We start from the raw sequence: 24,755 nt of genomic DNA, 5'->3' as shown, positions 1-24,755 counted from the left end.
TCGTTTTTCAATCTGATCAAGTGTTTGCATGTCTTATCAAATGGATTAGAAAAGGTTTATTCCACCAGAACACCACCCAACTAAACAATCCTGTATCCCACAATGCTTGTGCTCATATTTCTATTTTGAATCTGGCAAATGAGGCAAAAAATTGCATCTTTTTCTTTACGCATAATATGATCCGACAGCCAAGAGTTTTTACATTCATAGTTTAAAATAATAATGGTATCATTTTAATAATAATAATTTAATGCTACATTTTATTAAAACCTGTTCAATTAAGCATGCAACATCAAGTCGTCAAAGAGTGTAACATACAACTGTTTGAAAAAATGTTTCATACTGCATGCTTTCAAAATTGTAAGCCTTTAGCATGATATATTTACATACATTAAGCTTGATGCTAGTATTCTATTCCAGTTGTTATCCATTATCATTATCCAAAAATCTAAATATTCAGTTCATGTCTGTTTCATAATTCTGCCTATTTCATAAATGTTCAGGACTCGTCTTCACAGATTAATTATAATAATTATAACAATTCGCCACATTTATATAGCGCTTTTCTTGGCACTCAAAGGACTTTAGAAGGGGGAATCTCCTCAACCACCACCAACGTGCAGCATCCACCTGGATGATGCGACGGCAGCCATATTGCGCCAGAATGCCCACCACACACCAGCTTACTGGTGGAGAGGAGACAGTGATGAAGCCAATCAGTATATGGGGATGATTAGGAGGCCACGGGGCAGTCAGGACCACAGAGAGTCAGGACCACGGTTTAACGTCTCATCCCAAGGACGGATTAGACATTCAACAAAGTTGATCTTCATTATGAATATTAAATGGGAAAGGAAATGGAGGATATGGTCAGTGCTGTGTTGACCACCCTGCAGTGTCTCCGCTGTTGTGGGTCTCTCTCTCTCTCTCTCTCTCTCTCTCTCTCTCTCTCTCTCTCTCTCTCTCTCTCTCTCTCTCTCTCTCTCTCTCTCTCTCTCTCTCTCTCTCTCTCTCTCTCTCTCTCTCTCTCTCTCTCTCTCTCTCTCTCTCTCTCTCTCTCTCTCTCTCTCTCTCTCTCTCTCTCTCTCTCTCTCTCTCTCTCTCTCTCTCTCTCTCTCTCTGTGGGGGATACTGTCGACCACCCTGCAGCTGAACCACGTGTTACTTTTCGGGGCTTAATTATTAGGCAAACGCAGGTTGCTAAGAATATTTGTCACAACCTTTCAGAACACCCTGGGTTTCTCATGTGTGTGCCGGTGTCACTTTGTATTAGTGTTTGTGAGTGTGTTTTGTGTCTGTGTGGAGTGTGTATCGGTCTGCATTTAAAGACAATCTCCATGGCAACCAGGCGAGGAGTGTCAAAACAGTGCCTAGAGAGGCTGATTTTCACCATGGCTCGGAGAGAAAGGCGTTAGTACTGTTGCTTGCTCGGATAACTGGAATACAAAAGTGCATACAAACGCATTTGTGTTTCTGTCTGCATGTGTTGCATTGGGGTTGAATTGAAGATCTGGTCTGGTAAAACACATGTTTAGGGTTCGGATGAGCGGTTATCCATTCTGCTACCATTGTCACTTTAAGCTAGATTGCTCCAAGTGTTCTGTTCCTGTATGTCCCTTTGGGTAAAACGGGTCTGATACTGAAAACATACACATAGAAAATAAATGATACTTTTTAGTAAAAAAAATATAAAGTCAGGTGACCGAGATTTTTGTAGAAATGGACAGATTAATCTTGAAATATTGATATAGGCCTACTTCCAATATTGATGTTCTATTTCGATTATTGGGTCTCGCATAATAATATTGACACTTTTATTCATTTAGGCCTAATTTATTGTGAAAATCATGAAAAATGAACTGTTAGCAAATTCTGTTGGATAGTATTTGTGGGAAATTGTCAAGTTTAAATTATAAATTGCTAAATGATTGATCATGATGATTTTGTATTATCACTATTATCATTATTAAATTTCAAATTTATTAAAATATAATAATCTAATTTTATTTAATGTTATATGATTTGTATAAATTTCAGTGAATCATAGATGATAAATATTTTTTTATTTAAATTGTGTGTGTGTGTGTGTGTGTGTGTGTGTGTGTGTGTGTGTGTGTGTGTGTGTGTGTGTGTGTGTGTGTGTGTGTGTGTGTGTGTGTATTAACAGCAAAATGTCCCGTTTGTGTATGCATCATTTGCCATCATTAAAAACATTACATTGTCATTCTATATTTCTGTATTAGCCCTTGAAAACCCTATTCTGGTCAACCATCAGTCTCTGTCTTATAATTTCCTTTTATATTCACACATGCACTTAAAATCAACACACAGCTTTTATACATGCATCGATGAAAAGACCAAATTCTTGCTCAAATGTTTAAATTCCAGGACCCTCCACATCTTCCTGTTTTTAACTTCGGTGATGTGACATGCAGAGAAATGAGGAGAAATGAGGGTTTGTTTGTTTGTGTGTGAGGGAGGGGGAGCATGCAGTAACGCTAACACACTGCACTGTCCCCCTGCATACCAACTAGTGAGAGTTTAGAGTGTCTGAGCCAAAAACACAGTCAAACCAGCTGCAATCCACATGCACACACTGCAATAGTGCTGTGTGCATGCATGTGGCGTTTCTTTCTAGCTCATGTTAGCAGTATCATCTGTCAGCTTGTGTAATCTATTGTGTTTGTGTCATATGCTTGACATTCTGTTAGTATGGCAGATCTTTGAAGTACGGTGCATCGAGCCGGCTGAATTTGTTGTCATTTCTGTCTTTGATAGTGGGAATAGTTACAGAAAGTGAGCCTCAAAACTCAGATGGAGATATAAACCTTAGTGTCTACACTATTTGGCACAAATGAAAATGAGGCTATAAAGGAGAGAATCACCATTCATTCTGTTGGTTTTAAGTGGTTTAACTAATTTTAACATTAGTTAATGCATTAACTAACATGAACTAACAATGAGTAAGATTCTTACAGCATTTAGGCTATTATTCCTTTGACAATATTAGTTAATAAAAAAAATCATATTAGTTCACAGTGCATTTACAAATGTTATCATATACAACTTTTGACCTTGTTTTAGTAAATGCTACGATTAACATAAGATTAATAAATGCTGAAGAATTACCGTTAGTTTATGTTAACTAATGTAAACACGAGGGATGCACCTAAATTTCGTCTACCGAAGATTTTCAGCTATTTACGTTTACGGGCCTAAATGGTTTTGGAGGGCCGAAATCAGGGACACAAACGGATGTTTAATCTGCCCTTCTCCGATGGCACGTTTTGAATGGCAAAATTTTCATTTCGGTGCATCCCTAAATTACACCTTATCATAAAGTGTTACAGCTTTTATATTAGTATTTATTTATTATAAACTTTATTTTTTGACTCCTTGGAGGTTCCTACTTTTAAAATCTGTGGTTTTGAAGATTTACTCTTGCAATTCATATCACTGCATCAAATTTAATGTGGCTTCTGCACTGACTGAAGTCTGTAAGTTTCTTCTGCTGCGTGGAAGGAGTTCACAGAGGATGCATGTGTTTCAGACACATCTGGCCTGTGAATTTTGTGTCGTCCCTTTCCAACATTCCTTCTCAGAGAGACTGAGAAAGAGGTTCAGAAAAGTGAGATGGAACAGACTTTTAGCCAATTTATACAAAACTCACAGATGGCACATGTCTTATAGGCCAATTCACTGTTTAAATTGGCCTATAAGACATGAGTGACACAATCTGTGTTTACTGGAATCCAGATATTCTAGAATTGAAACGTATTGAATTGTCTTATATAATGAAAATCACATATTCAGTGATGCAGGCAGTATAGACATGATTTTAGTATTATATACAGTTGCATTTGCCCCTCCTCTCTTGTACAGCCGTCAAGAGGAAGGAAGGAATAAAGAAAAGCAGGAGAGGAGAGGGAGGGAGAGAGAGAGAGAGAGAGCAAGAAGAGGGGGTGGGGGGTGGGAATGGTACAACGATGTCATAATCACAATCGCTGGGCCGTTGCCATGGAGACAGAGACATGAGAGCAGGCCGATGGCATTCACAGCGAGGGTGCTCCGACCCGATGTTCACTTCAGCACTGAAATTCAGGAAATATTTTTAGATAAGAGATGGAGCGGATCTGAGGAAGGGAGGAGTAGGAGAGAGACGGAGGTGTGAGAGAGAAATAAAATGATGATGTGGTATATTGAATCTACTGTGCTGGAAAGTTCTGACGGTAGTTGGTTTGATATGTGGCTGGTAGACCTGGTTTCTATCTGGTTAGAGCTGGTGACCTTGGACCAGCAGTAAACCAGCTACCATTTTTCAAAAAGCAATTTAAGCAGATTTGGCCCAGTTTTTCCCAGCAGGAAAGATATCAAACAAAGCCATGTTATGAAATGTCAGCGGAAACATAATTTGATTTGGTATTTTGGGAACATAAAGGGATAGTTCACCTACAATGAAACTTCATTCACCATGCACCCATTCCACTGGCGTTCTAAACCTGTAAGACTTTATTTCTTTTGTGAAAAAAGAGGATATTTTGAAGAATATTCTCTCTGGTCTTTTCCAGTAACTTTATGGTGACCATAGCTGTTGGAGGGATAGTTAACCCAAAATAGAAAATTCTGTCATAATTTACTCTCCCTCATGTCGTTCCAAACCCGTGAGACTTTCATTCAGAAAATTTGGACCACGTTTTATGATCTCTTTACGAACTTTTTGAAACGTCAAAGTGGTAGTTGCACAGACTGTCAATGGAGGGACAGAAATCTCTCCAGATTTCATTAGAATATCTTTGTTTGCGTTTCGAAGATGAACAAAAGGCTTACTGGTTTGGAACGACATGTGAGTAATTGATTTTTTTTTTTTTTTTTTTTTTTTTTGGGTGAACTAACCCTTTTAAGATCCAAATAAAGCACCATAAAAATAGTCCATATGACTTAAATGCTATTCTTCTCAAGCCATATGATAGATTTGTGTGAGAAACAGATTCATATTGAAGATATACAAGGCTAAATCTTCCCCTCCAGTGTGCAGTCAAGTCAACTTAGTAAGTCTTTTTTTTTTTTTTTTTTAGGCTGATCATTTGAGTGATGCATTCATAGTTCAACTTACTTTTTTTTGGTATGGACGTTATAGACATTATATAGAACATATTGAATTATATAGACTTTTATAGTGTGTTTTTTTTAGCTCCCTAATTTTTTTTCCCACTTAAGAAAAGAAGCATTAAATGAAAACATTTTTGTGGTAAAATATTCCTTGAAATGAAGGAAATGAAGGGATGAACGAATTAAATGTAGTGGGTGAGTAGAGTGAGATGAAATAAGAGGAAGTGAGGGATTGTGAAAGACACAAGCTCAGTGGTATGGGGTGGGCTGAGGAAGTTGAAAATGACGAAACAGAAATGAGAAGAAAAGAGAAGCTTGGGGCGAAAGTTAATGTGTGTAATTTTGCTGCATTATGTCCTTGTGTACTACTACTGATGTGCAGAATCATCTTTCGTTTTTCCCAGAAGAAGAAAAGTTGACGGCAGCACAAGCGGAGAGGCAGATGGTACTCATCACTGCGTTACTCCGCTACTGATGTAGATTTCCTCCATCGGCAGTTTTTGATATGATTATTATTTCCCACTGCAGTAGGGCATGGGAAGAGATGGAATCAAAAAAATTGTTTTAAAAAACTTTGAGATAACATTCATAATTGTGACATAAACCTTATTCAGAATGAGGTATTGACTTTGTTAGCGGTATTAAGAAACAATGGTGTAAGGAAAAATCACTCGGATTTCAACATGACTGCAAGAAAACCGTGACTGAGACTTAAATCTAATGTCATTTAAAATGTTATATGCTGATTAATTAACGAAATGCTCTCATTAAATGAAACGAATCACATTATATTGCTTTAATAATCAAGATGGCCATAAATCAGTGCAGCTGTGATTCAGCTGTAACCACTGAATGATTCAATATTTTTAAACAAATCTGTTGAATGCGTATGTCTGCCTCTAGTTTCGTTCTTGAATGATGAATCGGCATTTTTGAACGACTGGGTTGAGTGAATCAATGTTTTAATGATGCACTCTTCAAGATTCTTCTTTTGATGCGTTTTCGAACAAATATCTGTTAAATGAATGATTCAAACAGCTCACTCGTGTCAGCATTTACTTGTTAGCGCCAGCCTCTGGTTCAAATGGAAAAAGTGCCGCCTTGTTTTCTGCTCTAATCTCCATCTCATTGTTTTTAACATGGGGCTTTAGCAAGCTTAGATCAAAGACAACTGTAAACAGGAAGCTGTTACCACAAGATATTCAGCTGAGGTACATAAGTGCTGCTTAAAGACTCATGGGTAAACTATGGTGCTTTATATAGAATTGCACTCTGTTTCCGGGGCAAGGCTTACTGTTGTAGTTCCCAACTATATAAATGAACCCACAGTGATACACCCATATGCTCGTGTGCTGTCATGGCCCCAGTCTCTCTGATGGAGAACATGATGCATGACTGTAGCGGTTAAAAACTGCTGCTTTAGTGGCACCCAGGGCTACAGAAAAATGATCTTCCCTGAAGAAGATGAAGATGAATAATATCCACTAGCGGTACCAAATGAAACTGTAAAAGAATGATTGTCTTTTGTCTCCCATACAGTCCATCTGACTTTGTTTGTCAGGTTACAGTAGCACGTCTCAGTTAGCACCTGCTGGTAGATATCATAACTGCACCATCTGTACCCTGCTTCTTTTCCATTGACCGTCATTCAAAAATTAGCTGTGTATTCTGATGAGAATTGTTATAAAGAAATATATACTATAGTGTGGTTGGCCAGTGTTGTTTTTTTGTAAGGACTAAATATTCATTATTCAAATAATATCAGATAATTTGGCATTTTTATGGCATGGCAAGGTTATTGCTGGTTGTTAATTGTTACATAATGTCACATGTATTGATATGAATTAATAACTCATGATATTTGTATAATAATGATTTATACCTTAAAATGATTTTAAAACTTGTTTTCCTCATTATTAGTTGTTGCATAAATGCTTTTCAAATCTATATGAAACCAACATAAATACAAAGAGTACATTTCTAAGAACTTACACACGTGGTTGTGCTGACTGACTGACCAGTGTCTGAACCCAAGATTAAAAAAAAAAAAAATGTGTTTGCTGTTTTTGCCATAACTATATTCAACACATACTCAAGCTTTCTGACTTGTTTTCTCAGGTTTTCACCACATACTCCAATGAGGACTACGACAGACGCAATGATGATGTTGATCCCATGGCGGCTTCGGCCGAGTATGAGCTGGAGAAGAGGGTGGAGAGACTGGACCTGTTCCCCGTCGAGCTGGAGAAGGGTACGTGACCCGCCTTACTAGACCGTGTGTGTTTTTAGAGCCTGCGAGGTATGTCCTTAAGGGTCCTTAACTTCCTGTTTCTAAACAAACTGACTGAAGCAGCTTGTTTTGGTCTGTAAAGTAAGCAGCTTTTGCTGATTAGAAAGTCTGAGGGGTCGAGCCCTCTCTCCTAAAGCAGTCTGGCGGTTACCATAGCTACTGTACGTGAAACATCACAGTGCAGCTGCAGACATAGATGAGTTGTGTTCAGCTGTGTAGCTTTTATGTTGCAATGGTAAAATTAAAGTTACATTCAATCTGGGCTTAAAAAATAAGTGATTGAGAACAAGATAAATCCAAGAGGATTATTTGAAATCAAATGTGTTTATAATTGCTGAATAATTATAATCGCAAAATCTGGTCACAGGATTTACAGTCACAGGATTAGTCACATACTAATTCTAGATCATTATCCTAATGTGTAGTTATTGGCATCTAAAAGCCTTAAACCTCTCTAAAGTGCCCATTTACGAATCAAATCATTATATTATTAGTATATTGTACTATAATTTATATACTATTGTAATATGTGTTCATATTTTGAATTGACATTTACTTTTATACTTTCAATTTTAGTTTGTTTTAGTAATTTTATGTGCTTTTGTAATTTTAAAAAAAAAAATATATTTCTATATTAATTTATTTGTATGCTAGTACTTACATTTATTTCAGTTACTCGTTGAAGCAACATTTCTAATTTTCTTCAAGCATTTATTAATCATTTGTATTTTATTTCAGCTTTATTATAATTGCCACACACTTTTTAGTGTAGTCAAAATGTTTTAGTTAACAATAGCAAAACAGTTTTAAAGATTATGTTTAGTATTTTGATCATAATACTACTTGGGTAAATAACTAACTCAGTAATTTCTTCCTGCATATTAAAACTCGGTGTTGAGACATGTGAACTAGTCACGATTAACACTGTGATTCCTTCCGGTCAGATAAAGACGGATTGGGAATCAGCATCATCGGAATGGGTGCCGGTGCAGACATGGGCCTGGAAAAACTGGGAATCTTCGTCAAGACTGTGACGGAAGGAGGAGCCGCCCACCGAGACGAAAGGTCAGTTAGTTAGAGAACCACTGGACACGAGTGGGATTTACATGGATCTCAGCGAATATGAAGAGTGAAAAGAGAGTGGAATTGCTTTACCTTCTGTCCGTCTGTACTACCAGGACATCTGTTTTCATCAGTTCAGTCTGCAAAATAGATTCAACGTTTTAATATTTATTTAATATTTATGCTTTTGTCAAAATGAGTAGTGTCCATAAGTGTACATGGTTTTGTTATTTCATAAAACAGAAGTTCATCATGCCTGACTGAGAATTCAGTCAACACACATGCAGGGAAGCAAGGATGGTGTAGTTTATTGATCTATATTCAGTTGAATCTGACCTTGCAAAGACGTCTGGGGATTTTCAGACCCTGGAGTGAATCATGGAGGTCATGGAGAAGTTACTTCTACCCTTCAAGCTCAAGAGGTTTAAAAAAACAAAATAACAACAACAGTAATTCAGCCTAGAGAAGCCCCCTTTTGCTCATGACGATCCTTCAGATCGCAGGAGATTCAGCGAGTGTTATGATTCTTAATAAAAATTCATAACGTTAGTTATTTCTCTCCAGGCTTGAGTCAGTAGGTTGGTGGTGCATTGCAGTGGCTTCCTTTTCATTTTGCCATGACCGTCAGAAACCTAGAAGCCACAAGAGACGTACAAATCTAATAAACCAATGCTAAAATGTGCTGTGACCACATGTGTTTTTCCAAGCACCTCATCCTCACTTTCTGGCTCCTGATTGGCTCTTTCTGCTGTCAATCAAACATACGGCTGCCATTTTGGATGGGGTTGGATAGTTTGACATGTTTTGTGACTGAGAGGGTCGATCGATCATTTTAACGGCCTGGAATACAAGAAGTGGTTTAGTTAAGTGGGGCACTGATTCACAGCTGCCGTCGGTCAGTCTTCAGGTCTATTTCAGACCGAATAAATTATTCCTTTGGCAATGTCAATTTCTTTACACATAGAGTGATGAGATTGTTCAGTAACTTGGCCCAAGAAGAAGCAGCTATTTTACAAATGCGCTTTTTTTCCTCCCTGAGCCGTTATCCTGGTTCTTCTTCCCTTCGGTAGGATCCTGGTGAATGACTTGATTGTGGAGGTGGACGGAACCAGTCTGGTGGGCGTAACCCAGAATTTCGCTGCATCGGTCCTCAGGAACACCAGCGGCACTGTCAAGTAAGGAAGCAAAACAACATTTGCATAGCGACTTTTTGTTTTGTTTTGTTTTTTATGATTTGGAAAGAATATAAAAATAAAGTAAAATCAGTTGTATTGTGAAATATTATTACAATTTAAAATATTTGATTTTAATATATATATAAAAATATAAATGTAATTTATTTCTGTGATCAGAGCTGTATTTACAGCATCATTACTCCAGTCATCAGTGTCACCAAATATGCTAATTTGGTGCTTAAGAAACATTTATTAATATTATCAATGTTAAAAACAGTTATGCTGCAGCCTGCTTAATATTTTTGGGGAAACTGATGCACTTTTTTCTAGATTTTTTGGATGAATTCAGGTAGATCTCAGTCTTTAGTGTATTATAACTTAATTTCCCTCTATTTAATCCAGCATTATCTTCTGTTGTCTCTTTTGTCAGATACTCATTGACTCACTATCATCTCTAATATTGCTGTTATAATGCAGTGTATCAAATAGATTGCTGCTTTCTGTCACTTTGACCTGTGTGCTTGTATCTGCAATCAAGATGAGGGATTTGGTAGTGGCAATTCAAGCAAGCTCACGCATCTGCGTCCTGTTTTCTCTTAATCTGTCCTCGCTAGGCGTAGATGGTCTATGATTGTAGTAGTGCAGGAAAATGGAAAATGTGATTAATAGGCGAGGCTTAAGCACAGTGGGAGAGAACATGTTTAATAATTACTTTTATTTTTGTGGAACACCGTGACATCAGTCGCTTTTAATACAGTTGAATGCATACATCAGGATGGTGATGAAGTTTTTGATATTATTTGATTATTTTTTATAATGAAGGTCTATTCCTTCCTGTAAATCTGTATACAGTATATTTTCACTAGACATGACCCTTCCAAACAGTACAGGGATGGCAGCTAGTCCCCTAGGTCACCTGATTGGCTGGTGTTTGTGTTGCAGGTTTGTGATTGGCCGAGAGAAGCCGGGGGAACAGAGTGAGGTGGCCCAGCTGATCCAGCAGACACTGGAACAAGAGAGATGGCAGAGAGAAATGATGGAGCAACGCTACAACCCCTACATGGAAGAGGACGAAGAGGTAAAACTTCATAAGATCCACAATGGACCCTTTAACAGTGTCACATTTTGGACTTTTTATTTTATTTTATTTTTTAGCCTAGCTATTACTATTTATTTAAAAGTGATATATTTGCAATTGTAAAATATAAATTATATTAGAGCTGCATGATTATTCTAAATAAAACCGAAATCAGCTTAGTGTGATTAACAAATTGCAAATGCTACGATTGAATTAAATAAATATAAGTATGCGCTGCGTGTTTCAGAGTGAAGCGCAGCACTGTGTTCTTACACGAGAGCAGCTCAATACCTGCCGGAGTTTGAAACGACTCGGTTCACAGTAAATGCAGCGCCACACAAACTCAATCTCTGCATCTGCTCTGAGTGTGGGTGGCAACATGAGCCGACCATCTTCACATACTTCTAATGAGAAACTCTTATCAACAAAAGGGAAGCTTTAATGTTTGAAATAAAGAAATCAAGTCAGCCATAAATAGTACTAGTGTAATTTCATACTTGTAAAATAAAGTGAGATATTACAGTAATATTATATTTTTTTTTGTCATTTTTATATTTGTATTTATTAATAATAATTACCCCCCCCCCCCCAACCCCAAATAGTGCAGCCCAACTTTGCATTTTTTAAACATGTTTCCCAAACTCCCCACCATCACAAGGTTTTACATTTTTATTTTATTTTTTTTTGTTCAACAAATATTGAAAATATGAGTGAAATACTCATTTGTCAAGGATAACAATGAAGTTACAAAACTTGTTTCCATTGCCGTCTTTGATGTAAAGCACAAACTTCCCTCCTAGTGACAGGATACTTTGGCATTGCATTCTATTATAAATACAATAAGCTTCCACATTTGCCAAGTTTACAATCACAATTAAACATCCACTCAATACACTAATACAAATTCATCACTAAAACAACCTATATAATAACCAACTTTTGACTTTCAAACTAAAACCAACAATAATTGAAATACTTTTAATACTCAGAGGCAACTTATTCCACATTTGAGCCCCTGAGTATTCGAAAGACCTACAACCATACAAAGTTTTTAAAACGGTATAATGTAATATCCACGAGACGTTGCCTTGTATTATAAAAATGTCCCTCACTTACCTGAGAAATATGTGTTAAAATACATAGGAGCTTTATTATTGATTATCGTGTGTACCATTTTTTTTATTTAAAATGTGCTACTCTGCTTTCTATAGGTAACCAATCAAGTTGTCTAAAATGGGATGCATCAACATGTATTGTGTAAAACTACTAAAACCTAAAACCAACTTTATCAATTTATTTTTTGATTTCTGTAACTTATCCACGTGAATGACAATCCACGTGAATGAATGAAAGTTGTAAATTTAGCTTTGAGGCTTAGAAATGTTTTGGGGGCTTGAATATATGCACCCATTGCAAAATTATTGAAAAAACAAACATTGTTTTCTCTCAATGTTGTATAAAATTGCTTTTAGATATGTTGTGTTATAGAACATCTACTAAATGTATTATTTTGCTTCCAATTGAGTGGCACCCCATGCATTGCATATGTTATTCCTTTTTAGCGCCTCTGACCTCAGATTTCACAAGTTAGGCTGGAAATCCCAGTCAGCGTGTGTCATATTTTTACGTAACATTTGCTGATGCACTGACGGTCAGCAGCTTTCTTTAAAAATACGGACACGAGATTACTGTAGGACCGTCTTCATCCCAGCCTTGTCAGCTGCCGTCTGTTTCTCAACTTTGTTTCGGGATGAGTGGGGTTTAGGAGGCTCAATTTGTATTTGCCTTCAATTTTAAACAACCACATTTAAGTTTCTAATTCATTCATCTTCATATTCATAAGTAAATCATTGGTGGAAAGGACAGACTTTCCCTGTTAAGAAATGCTTAAAGGATAATTCCGGTATTTAACACCTTGAGTCTATATTGTAGTTTGTTTTGGATGAACAAGAGTGGTGGACAACATTTTTTTGACAATGGTTCCTCTCTCGAGTTTTTGACTATAATAGAATTGGCCATGGACCCATTTAACATTGGAGTCAATGGGCATGTCCGAAAATGTCATTAAAACAGCCAATAATGTTCGTTTACAAAACTGTTAAACTCACCGAGTGGTTAGTGGTGTTCGTTGATGATTATAAACAATATATCGTCGCAATATATGATTCCAATCCGTTTATTTTGCTATAGTGGAACTATTTTTTCAGACACTTCACAACCGTGTAACTTACAAAATGACGAATAAAACACGACAGAAACTGTATTTCGCAACACTTTTTGTTTCTGGAACATCAACTAACATCACTAATCACTCGGTGAGTTGCACAGTTTTGAAAACTAATGTTAAAGGTTGTTTTAATTACATTTTCGGACATGCCCATTGACTCCAATGTTAAATGGGTCCATGGCCAATTCTTTTATAGTCAAAAACTCGAGAGAGGAACCATTGTCAAAAAAATGTTGTCCACCACTCTTGTTCATCCAAAACAAACTACAATGTAGACTCAAGGTGTTAAATACCGGAATTATCCTTTAACACAAATACTGTAAATATTACAGACAAACAGTGAAAGCAAGTAAGAGGGGAAGAGTCAAGTGACTAATTTCAGACATTGTTTTGTTTACTTCATAGACTGTAATCATATTAATGTAGTTATCTGCAACAGCATGTTTTTCCATCTCTAACATATGATTTTCACTCGAGAATGTGACAGATTTATGGGGAATGATATTTTACCTTGTTCTTGGCAATGCATCAACACAGCTGAGGTATTTAGTTTTTTATGACATGTTCAAAATGCTACTCGTAAATCAAGTTCAACTAAAGGAAGAGGTTTTTTTTCAACAGCTAATACAATGCATTCATCTTGCTGTAATCTTTAATGACGGGTTATTAGAGTGATTTTGTGCATGCAGTGGAAGACATGAAGTCAACATTCCTTCATCGAAACACTCTTTCAGGAAACACGATATAACAATGATTAGCTCTGTTTTAAAGCATTCATTGCTTTAACACGTTCAACCTGTACCCTCCTCTACATGTCTCATGATTGTCCTCCACACCTGCCCACTTAGCTATGGCGTGAAGGGAAATGGATGAATAATTCAGATATTAAAGATTGACAAGTTCTCACATTTGATATTTTTGGAGATCTTGGGTAGGGCAGAATTCCACCACAGTGCATCTCACGGCTTAATTTGCCAACTCAGTGCCCTCTCAGCACGTTCTCCTCCGCAACACTGAGCGCACGTCAGTCTGATGTTATCGTGGCGTTTGAGAAGTGCTAAAACAGACACTTTGTCTGCTACTTCACCCACATGGCAGAGTTGGACCCAGGGAGAAAAACTGGGCTCACTGAAATAGGAAAACACATTTGTAAATACAGAATATATATATATATAATTTTATTCAGCAAGGAGACATAATTATTCAAGAATAATTAGTCCAAGAAAAGGGACTTTTACGTAACATTTGTATTTGTAATATTATTTTGTTTTATATATTGGATTAAAACAAAATACATGAATAATAGTGCATTAAAATAATTTTAAATATAGTTTTTATTATATATTTTTATGTGAAGTAAATATAAAATATAATTTGAAATTATTACATCCTAAATTTCAAGCTTCTATAACCAAAGACTATTACATGTGTAATTTGGTGAGAAACCCGATTTTTCTTCTTCTGTTAAATAAAGTTAAATATTAGAAAAATGTTAACAAATGCGTGTACGGTGTATATATACTATATATATACACATACACACACACACATAAATACATACATTTGTATTTATAGCAAGTGATGACCGAACTTCACATTCCCTTCAAGATGAGATAAGATATTGTGATACTTCGTTCTTTTCTTGTAATGCTGAACTGATAATAACCTACAAAATTGACAGATTGTAAAGGTCATTATTAACAAGATCAAAACTCTACATCAGAGGAACCCAGATTATCACCAAGCATTTCTGTCACATGTGTCATGAACTGTGACTGTTTTCCTGATAACAGTTTACACTGTTCACTCATCCAGACAGGAAGTCATTGTACGAGAGTTGATGTCCTAACTTGTAGGGGAAGTCCATTGTTAAATGTTGTTTGTAATAGTGGTGTATTTGCAGTGGCTTTTAGGGAGTGTTGGGTGTACGATGGGCTTTTGGGGGTGAGAGTAATAGCATTTTGGGGATATGGAGAACATGCTGGTTGTTTTATTTCAGATGTGTTGGGGCATGCAGTTTCGCTTTGTGTGTTTATTTAAGGTCCAAGATATTCTCCAAGGTTTTGACAGTTCTTAAATCACTTCAAATGTGGCACATCAATGTACCAAGCGGTTGCAGTTCTTTCAATTAGCTTTTATCCGGCTTTACTTCATCTTCCTGCAGCTGCACAGTCAATTCAAAATGGTGGTTGGCCAGTCACAGGTTTTTTTTATAGTGTCCTGGCATGCATTTTCCCCTTGATCCAATTGGTTTCTGCCTAGCTTAACTCTGACATCTAGTGGTTAATGTTATTAACACACTGATCAGACACCAATACATACCCAAAGTCCTATAATAAGTCCTATAAAAAAAACGTATTTTGCTTCAAAATCCATGAAAATAAGATTAAAATCAGATATACAAATCTGATTTGCACGTGTCTCAATGTTTTTCTTTCTTTGTCTCTCCATTTCTTGTCCACGTTCAGACGGGTGAATATGCCACAGATGAAGAAGAAGAGATGAGCCCCATGTTTCCTAATGCCATCGAGGTGTTTGACCTGGCGGAGAATGAAGACATGGTTTCTCCTGTAGAGATGGACCCAGAGAAACTTGCTCACAAGTTTAAGGAGGTCAGTAGAACATACAAGGAACTTCTAAACCTGGCCACTCGTAAACACATAACCTGAGAAAATATGCAAACCTGTTCAAACTGGCATGATTGACTCGCCAATATCCGATAATTATATTTATATTTTGAACTATAGGTATCATTATGAATGTAGAGTTTTTTCAACTCTTTTTTTACTCTTTTGTTTTACTTTTATCTATCTATCTATCTATCCATCTATCTATCTATCTAGTGTATCTATCTATCTGTCTATCTATCTATCCATCCATCTGTCCATCTATCTATCTATCTGTCTATCCATCCATCTGTCCATCTATCTATCTCTCTATCTGTCTATCCATCCATCTGTCCATATATCTATCTATCCATCTATCTGTCCATCTATCTATCTGCCCATCCATCTATCCATCCGTCCGTCCGTCCGTCCGTCCGTCCATCTGTCTGTCGGAATGTTGGTCTGTATCAACAATCAATATTTTGTTACAATCAATAAGCCGTAAAATGGACATTAAATATACAGATCAATTTTCTCTTTTATTTGTTAATAAAATTTTTTTTATTTTTTTCACACTTAATCTAAAATCTAGAATTATATGTTTCAGTGTAGAATTCTAAATCAAGTAAATTCAGATGGCAAAACGTTATGAACAGATGGAAAGATGGATAACTGTTTAGTACTTTTAAAACTTGATATTTAAAAATGAAAGACTATACTATAAAAGGCCTTAAATGATCTGTTTCTTCCTGGGGAAAAATATTTAAAAAATGTTTATTGATTTATAACATTATGGTCACCAATATTGTACATCCTTAAAATTAGTCTTAGTTAAAAAGTGCCTAAATATATTATTATATAGCTTAAATTGGAATAGTTTTGAAGACTGATTTTAATTCAGTAATCAAGAAAAATGTACATTGCTTCCATTGGATGCTTCAGTACCCTCTCCATCTCTGTGTCTCCAGCTCCAGATCAAACATGCTGTGACCCAGGCTGAGATCCAGCAGCTCAAGAGGAAGGTATGACTGACCGTCACAGACACCACTTGTACATGTCATTTTGTTTGCTTGCTTTAGATTTGAAAGGTTCCGAATAATAAACATTTGTGAGAGATCTATAAACAACCTTTATTTACCCTTGTGACAAGATCTCTCTCTGTGTCTCTGTAGCTGGCTCACGCTGAGCAGGATAAGCTGCGCTGGCGGATGGAAAGGGCTCAGTTGGAGCAGACGGTGAGAGAGAATAAGGAGCGGATGGAGAAGTTAGAGGGCTATTGGATGGAGGCTCAGAGCTTGTGCCAGGCGGTGGACGAGCACCTGAAAGAGACGCAGACGCAGTACCAGGCGCTGGAGCGCAAGTACAGCAAAGCCAAACGCCTCATCAAAGAGTACCAGCAGAAGTGAGTGCGGGGAAATGGTGGATAATAGCCAGTCAGACTCAATATAATGACTTTAATCAGGATTACAAAGCTAAATAAGCATGTATCATGGGGTTTGTGGTTGAAGGATTTGGACAAAACTCCTTCATGTGACCTAGCGAAAGGGTTTAGACTAAGTTGTGTTTATGTGCGTGTCCTAATGCAGAGAGATTGAGTATTTGAAGAAGGAGACTGCGCAGCGCAGAGCACAAGAGGAGTCAGAGGCCAGCCACAAGGTGGAGACAGAAAATCTCCAGGAGAAGGTGCGTTTGGAAATCTGTTTTTTCTCATTCACTCGTACATTAGCACACAAATAATCGTATTGATGGCTCAATCGGACTGAAAAGCCTTCGCGTAAACGCCTTACTCGATCTGATTGAGCTCAATCTGAATTAAATATAGATTGGATTGAAAGCGATGGACCTGAAATAATCTGATCAACAGAAAAAAAATGAAGCATGTAAACGACTACAATGCCTGTGGTCTGCATAGTTGAATGCAAATACTAGTTTTTATACTACATTATTGGTTCCTGCTAACATCAACAAACATCACTCTTATTATTTATCATACTTAGGGTTAACGTTTACACTACCATTCAAAATTTGGGGTTTGAGCAGCTTATCATCATATTAGAATGATTTCTGAATGGTCATGTGACACTGGAGACTGCAGTAATGATGCTGAAAATTCAGCTTATATTATATTTTTAAATAAATGAAAAGCGAAAACATTTATTTTAAATTGTAATGATCTTTCACAAAATTACCGTTTTACTGTGTTGTTGATCAAGTAGATGCAGCCTTTGAACGGTATTTAAATGATTTACAAATGAAAGCATCTGCCATGTGTATAACAATGGAAATATTAAACGTAACTGGCTTAAACTCCAATGTGTTTCCATCTCAGATTACTGACTTGGAGTCAAAGGTTGGCGCTCTGAAGAGCTTGGAGCCTTCGTAAGCCTTCCACTGTGGAACGGACGGAGAGAACGACAGAAACGCCTTCGACTCCGCCCACTCTATCCTCCGACCACATTTTTCCTCCATGACCTGAAGGACCTGATGAACTACAGGACACATGCTGAGGGGATGTCACCGGGGACAAAGAGGGGACAAAACAAACACTGTACCAGACGCCTGAGGGACGTCTAGCTATCAGGAGGCCCTTTTTATAGTCATTTATTCATGTTCTCCTTGTTTCTTTTTAAGCGCCCTTAAAGGTATTATGAGCCTCTCGGCAGGAATGTAGAACCTCTTCGTTAATAAATGTTCACTCACATGCTTGCAGGAGAAGAACGAAGCGGTTGCCGGACGAAGACGGCACGGATGCCCACACGCACCATTAATAAATGTAGGATCGGAGCGAGGGGCGACCTGTATCGCAGTGACTGACAAGAGGACTGTTTGTATATATTCTGGCATATATTTAAATATTAAAATCGCTTAAGCAATGTGCTGGGAGGGGGAGATGGGGTAAGGGCTTTACTTTTCACATCTAGGCAAATAATACAGTGAAAGTCCATTTTTTGCATGGCAAAAGAGATAGTCAAGTTTTTGTTTTTTAGGCCAAATTGGAAAACAGGGTGTGAAAAGTGTAATCTTGACATTTAGAGTTAGCGTTTCAGGAGCTTTTTCTGTTTTCTTTCTGTGTTAAAAAGATATGGTAATGGAGGTGTAGAATGAACAGGGGCTTATGGGTAACGGTTTCTTCACAGGAGAAACATCAACCCTGTGCTTAAACTCCAGCGCTTGCGGTTAGTTGGTGCAGTGTTCATGTGCACTGCACAGTGTGCCTCGGTCAACCCTGCAATGCCGCCTGACTCTGTAATGTGACGGTGAATTCTGAATCAATCAGAAATATGGCCTTGCTTAATTGCTACACAAAACCTTTCACCAGCCCTCTCTGTTTTAAGCACTCTTAGTGTGTTTACTACAATGTTTTGGTCTCCGGGGACCACGGTAAGTGCACTTGGATTGCACTACAGAGAGTCCTGGAGAATCCTAAAGTTTTATGCCTCTGTTGGCTTTCATTGTCCTCTGTCCTGCATGGACGTGATTTGATTCAGTATTATAATCCATATACATTGATATGGAATCTCTTTTTAGTTGTTTTGTGGTGTTATAAGCCACTTAGGTCTTTTTTTTTTTGTCTTAAATGTGTTCCTTTCAATTGTTCTCCTGGGAAAACTGGAATTTTGACAGTGACTACAATGGTCTCAATTTAGTGTGTTGACACAAGCATAATTTGTGTAAAATCTTCATAACCCATTCTTATGTAAATTCTTGGATCTAATTGAGTGCGTCAGTTAATGTAAGCGCTGGTTCACATAGAACGCATTTTGCGTTCCACAGTGCTTCTTTTCGTTATTTTTCTATTGTAAGAAAATAACGTCTTGGACTGTCTCGCTTCTCCGCTGACTCGCGTACGAGTGTCCCGTTTTTTAGAAGCTGTGAAGCGTCTCGAGACTTCTTTTCTTTCTTTATTAGGCTGCGTCCGAAAGCTTAGGCAGCTGACTTGCCTCGCTGCCCTATCAGGCAATGACTTTGCAGGCATCGTCTGCTTACGAAGGTTTCTCACGAAAGTTATATAGGACAGACTGCAACAAAATAGAGAGTGCTTTGGTGATAACTAAGCAAATATTGAATTACTATAATACAAATAGTCTTGCTAGAAATTGCATCAAAAGTGGGGGAAAGTTGGCCAGAATCTTTGTTTACACAAAATGAGCAGAAACCTTTCAGACCCCGTATTTATTTTTAGCTCAACTGTCATGAAATGGAACACAGGATTGTGGGATATCATAGGCAGTGAAGGATACATCTATGCTGCCTACAAAAATCAATCAGTTGAAGGTTTCTTAGTAGACAGGATATGTGACATACGATCATTGGATTAGGACGTGCCTTGTTGACTTCCTACCTCCGTGTATTTTTCAGCTTTCGGACGCAGCCTTGGGTACCGCCTCTCACGTTTTAAACTGAAGAACGTCTTCTGTGTGAACAGCCCTTAAAATCATTATTTCCTGAGATTATAGTTTAGTCGGAAAGCCGTGGCCTGTTCTCTTCACTGTTGGGCCTCTCACATCAACCGTATTAATGAAACAGAACCGAGTTTGTTTTTTAAATGCTGGTGTTGTGCTTTTCTAGTAGGCGCCTAGGGTCACAGAATTGGGCACTACACCTGTAAACTCAGCACAGTATTGAAAACCCTCAAGAGTATTGGAGTTCTTCCATTTCCCCCCGAAAGTATTTACATGTTCAGCTTTTTATGCGATTGTTTATTTTCATATAGTGTTTAATACTTTTTTTTTTTCAATATTCAATAAGTCATTGGTTAAAAATGTTGAGCAACAGGGTAACTGAGAATAAATAGGACAGATTTTTGTCAAACGATCCAACAAACACATAGGCCTATACTAGGAATCTTACAATCATTGATATTCCGCGGGTAAGTCTAATGTATTTTGTGCGTCAATCATCCTAAACCGCAATAAGACGTGAGTTTATGTCTGACTTTCATTGTCATAGTCACCTCAAACTATTTTTCAAGCAAGCGAGGTCAAGAACTGACAGGAAACGATATTTCTCGCTCCGTTAATTATGGGACTATTATCTCAGTTTTACAGCTTAATTCGTTGACTGTCTAACCCTGACTAGAAACCTCAGCGTTATCTAGCAACCAAGTGCAGAGCGTTATTTGAGAAATTACTATGATTGACGCCGCGGTAAATGTATATAGATCTCAAAAATAGAACAATTTTGAGGGCTTTTTTTTTCTTTTATTTGCACATTGTCAAGGAAACCATGATTTCCCATCCGCAAGGAAGAAGCCCACTGGTTTGACAAAGACCTAAAACATTCGAACAAAACATATTTGCTGTGTATAGTTCTGTTTACTGTGAGCCTCTGTTTGCTGGGATTTATTATTGTAATGGGCTGGCTAGTACACAATGACCATGTGTATGGATGTCCAGACCGTGGCACAGTTGAAACATGGAAACGTTCATTTATTTCCCCCGTGCATTACACTGTAGAAACGAGCAAACTGAGTTATGGAGGAAACGAACACTTTGAATCTTATTAACGCTTTTAAATTTCACACTTTAGCTTAGCTTAGCTTAGCTGCTGCCTTTAATGAAATGAATTTGCTTCCATGTACAGGAAAGAGCTCTGTGTTTATCTTCTCACCTGCTGGTATAAAAGTTGGTTCCTCTTTATTTTTGGTGTCCACAGTGTATTTAAATCGAAATCTAATAATAAAAATGAGTACAGAATAACATGGTTAAAGATGTAACTGTGGTGTTGTTAGACATGCATCAACTTGTTTGCAATGCTCCAACATGTAATTTGATTGTAATTTCTATAATTATGGCATTATCACATTCGTCTGACACCGAACATAAAGCTGGAACGCCTTTGATTTTTATAGTTGTTTTACGAACTTGACTCCATTTTCCTCTGTACTGTTTAAGTTCCTTTTTTACCCCTGCCATGTAAATTGCTACCACATGAACAAGAGGAAGATGTTCTTCATTTGAAATAAGCATCATCATGTTCAATAATTGCATAAGTACTGTCATAATAAATGCAGAAATGTGTGCTGAGCAACAGCAAATTTTGTCTGTTTTGAAAGTCAGTGTGCAATGGGTATATTGTTGAGCAGGTGATTTTTCTATGACGTTTTGTTGAGTTGAAATGTATTTTTTCCTTTGACATTATAGTAGCACCGTGCGATATTGCAAATATACTGACTTCATACAAATACAGAAGACGACAGGGGCGGTGCATTATTATTTTTATGTCTCATAAAAAAGGGCGGCAAATAATAATGCGTCTTTTTAACAACGAATCACAAAAATGATATTCACACATCGTTCGTGGAACATTTTTCTGCAACATTTTAGCTGGATGTTCGTCTAAACTACTTGTTCAAGATAGTTATACTAATACTAAGTACAAGCTAATATAATACTCGAAGTTGGAGAGTGCGGACTGATAATTCATAATTTAATGTCAAGCTTTGAGAATCGTCATTTTAAAATCCCTATCTGTAGGCTACTTTGTAACATTTTCTCCCCAGAAGGCTGTGTGGTTTTAAGCAATATAAAACTCAACACCAGTATTGCACCAAATAAACACTTGAGGCAGAGCGTCTCGAGTGCTCATCACAAGAGGCTTTATTTTAGATGCATCTTTGACGTATGTCAAGAAAAGGGGGCGGGGCAGTATGTCCTGCCCCGCCCTCCGTGTCTTTCATTGGACATGTCTGAGTTTCAGAGAAATCGCACTGTAAACACGGACTTCTGTACAAAACCAAAAAACAACAAGAGAATACCCGCTTTAAAAATATCAAATAAAAACAAAATGAGAAACTTTTAACAAAATTCAACTAAACCACCTACATGCTGTACAATTCATCCATTTCAGACAGACAACGGCAAAAAAAAAAAAACTATGCAACCAAAACAGAGGATATGTACAAGTCATCTGTAATGGATAAGAAATGATATCAAACCGAAACAACAAAACCAGCGAATATGCTATACAATTCTTTCATCGCAAACCACAGACTCTGTCTGGGTCGTCCCTTTTAAACTGTACACATACTTTTTTTTTCTTAATTTACAAAACAAATATTCTTCTTGAGAGTCCATCTCATAGCTCTTACATAAAATAGAATCATATTCATATTTATTTTGCTATTTACATGACATATGTACAGTGCAGCCTTACAGGCCGTCCCTTATATGACCTCAGGAGGAGATCCTGAGAGAGTCCAATCCAAGACAAGTCATCCGGTACAGAGCCCATTTTGACTGATTAGCTTGGGATCGTTCAGGAGAAAACTTGGGTGCAAATAAACACTTTCTGGTCATGAAAATTAACATTTCCATTGGCCCTTTAAACATAATGCAAAGGCATACTGAAAACAAATGCTTGACCAAGTAAAGCTCGACTTGAAACGAAGCTGGGCCATCAGGAACTACTAATATTAACGGCATATTACATTAAGCGTTATAAGTGGTTCTGTCCAAAAATAAGATAAAATACTGCATTTGGTCTATTTTCTTTTTGGTCTGTTATTAATCGTTAATAAATTAACAGTAGTGAAAGTTAAATTTGGCTTCAAGACCACAAAAAAAAAAAGATCAGTATTTTTGCTTGTTTTTCAGAACTAATATCTAAACATCCTTAAAACAATATACATTCAAATTTAATTTGAAAAGCAAAATTGCATAAGATATTCAAATTTGTATACAAACAATAGTTTTTTCTTGTTTTAAGTATAAATCTAACATAATGTAGTGTTCTTTAAATATAATATTCAAAATATATATTAAATATATTACAATTGTTTAAATATTAAATGTATTATAATTATGCAATTTTGTTTCAAAAACATGATTTTTCCCGAAAAAAAAAACAAGACAGAAATATCGATATAATAAATTTTTGCAGTAAACGAGCTCCTGTACATTCACTTTAATGTCCAGTTAAAGCCAATTTCTTCTGTAGTATGACTTCATCATTTACATTATTCAGGTTATTTATGAAAACATCCTGTACGTTGGAGCTGGTCTTGGATTCGGGACTCATTTGATGGCTGGGGATCCATATTGTTCAGAACACTAAGATCTAACGACTGCAGCCAAGTTACACAGGGTTGCAGGAAGTGCCAATGTTGGCAGGGGAAGAGGGAAGACCAGAGGTCAGAGTTCAAGAGGTCAGATTGTCTCATGTATTTTAGGGTAATGAAGAGTCAAAATGCAGTCTGTTTCTCTGAAGGCCCGGATGAAAAGCTTATTTCGGTTTGGTTCAGTTCAACTGATGGCAGTGCAATCAGGACAGGTTTCCCTTCAGTTGTGAACAGCGGAAAAAATAAAAGCAGAAATGAATCCAGGTCCCTGTGCGTGGTCGTAATGAACATTGACACAGAATCACTCAAAAGCACAATTCACACCATTTTCATGAGCAAATTTCCTCGTTCAGTGATTCGGAGGCGCAGCCTGAGATGATTGACAGACCAGCTGGGTTGATCTGTGAAAATGGAGAATGAAGGGTTGGGTGTCTGGGTTTATTGGAGGGAACAAGAGGCTTTGTAGATATGGCTTGTAGGTACGCTTGGTCCCTTCACATGTCTTTTGGCTCCAGCTTGCTGGACATCTCAAAAAGCAGGTTCTGATTGTCGATGACCTGCAGCTGCCGAACATACGCTTTCGTCTGGAGGTGAGAGGGGGACGGCTCGGCCTCCATTGCTGTGAGGAGGAAAGAAAGAAAGACAAAAAGAAATCAATTAAAGTCACTGGAAGAAAGAAATCCAAAGAAACAGACAGAAGTCGTAAAATCTAAAATGCGAATTTCTAAATCCTTATTACATACATTTATTTTGATAAATAATTATATTTATACATTGGAGGTCAAAATGTAGGAATAATTGCGATTTTTATTTTTTTATTTTTTTATGTTGTGTATAACATAACACAAACACAAATGCTTTGTGATTGTGTAACAGTCTTTTATGCTCACCATGGCTGAATTCGTTTGATCAAAAATACAGTAAAAACAGAAATATTGTGAAATATTTTTACAGTTTAAAATAACTCTTTGCTATTTGAATATATTTTAAAACGTAATTTATTTCTGTGATCAAAGCTGAATTTTCTGCATCATTGCTCTGATTCTTCAGTGTCACATGATCCTACAGAAATCATTCTAATATGCTGATTTGATGCTCTATTATTGGTCTTATTATTGTCAATGTTATGAAGAAATAATCTGTATTGAG

The 24,755-nt window shown here is 37.1% G+C and overlaps 2 protein-coding genes across 2 annotated transcripts in view; one reads left to right on the top strand and one right to left on the bottom strand.

The window, feature by feature from the left end:
• The window catches only part of ppp1r9ba (protein phosphatase 1, regulatory subunit 9Ba), a 40,334-nt gene extending 18,753 nt beyond the window's left edge, over positions 1–21,581 (top strand). The window contains exons 3-11 of the mRNA XM_079613021.1: positions 7,228–7,360; positions 8,344–8,464; positions 9,532–9,636; positions 10,579–10,714; positions 15,410–15,553; positions 16,516–16,569; positions 16,720–16,949; positions 17,134–17,230; positions 17,877–21,581. Of these exons, the coding sequence (XP_079469147.1) occupies positions 7,228–7,360; positions 8,344–8,464; positions 9,532–9,636; positions 10,579–10,714; positions 15,410–15,553; positions 16,516–16,569; positions 16,720–16,949; positions 17,134–17,230; positions 17,877–17,930 (1,074 nt within the window). The 3' untranslated portion in view covers positions 17,931–21,581. The remainder of the gene's footprint in view (positions 1–7,227; positions 7,361–8,343; positions 8,465–9,531; positions 9,637–10,578; positions 10,715–15,409; positions 15,554–16,515; positions 16,570–16,719; positions 16,950–17,133; positions 17,231–17,876) is intronic.
• A 2,379-nt stretch (positions 21,582–23,960) lies between these two features.
• The window catches only part of rapgefl1 (Rap guanine nucleotide exchange factor (GEF)-like 1), a 37,849-nt gene continuing 37,054 nt past the window's right edge, over positions 23,961–24,755 (bottom strand). Inside the window, exon 15 of the mRNA XM_079613036.1 lies at positions 23,961–24,225. Coding sequence (XP_079469162.1) covers positions 24,101–24,225 — 125 coding nt within the window. The 3' untranslated portion in view covers positions 23,961–24,100. The remainder of the gene's footprint in view (positions 24,226–24,755) is intronic.

This window comes from Phoxinus phoxinus (assembly GCF_949152265.1).
Source record: "Phoxinus phoxinus genome assembly, chromosome: 1".
NCBI classification, from domain to species: Eukaryota; Metazoa; Chordata; class Actinopteri; order Cypriniformes; family Leuciscidae; genus Phoxinus; species Phoxinus phoxinus.
The sequence above is the reverse complement of the archived record's forward strand: the minus strand, read 5'-3'. Positions and strand labels throughout refer to the sequence as shown.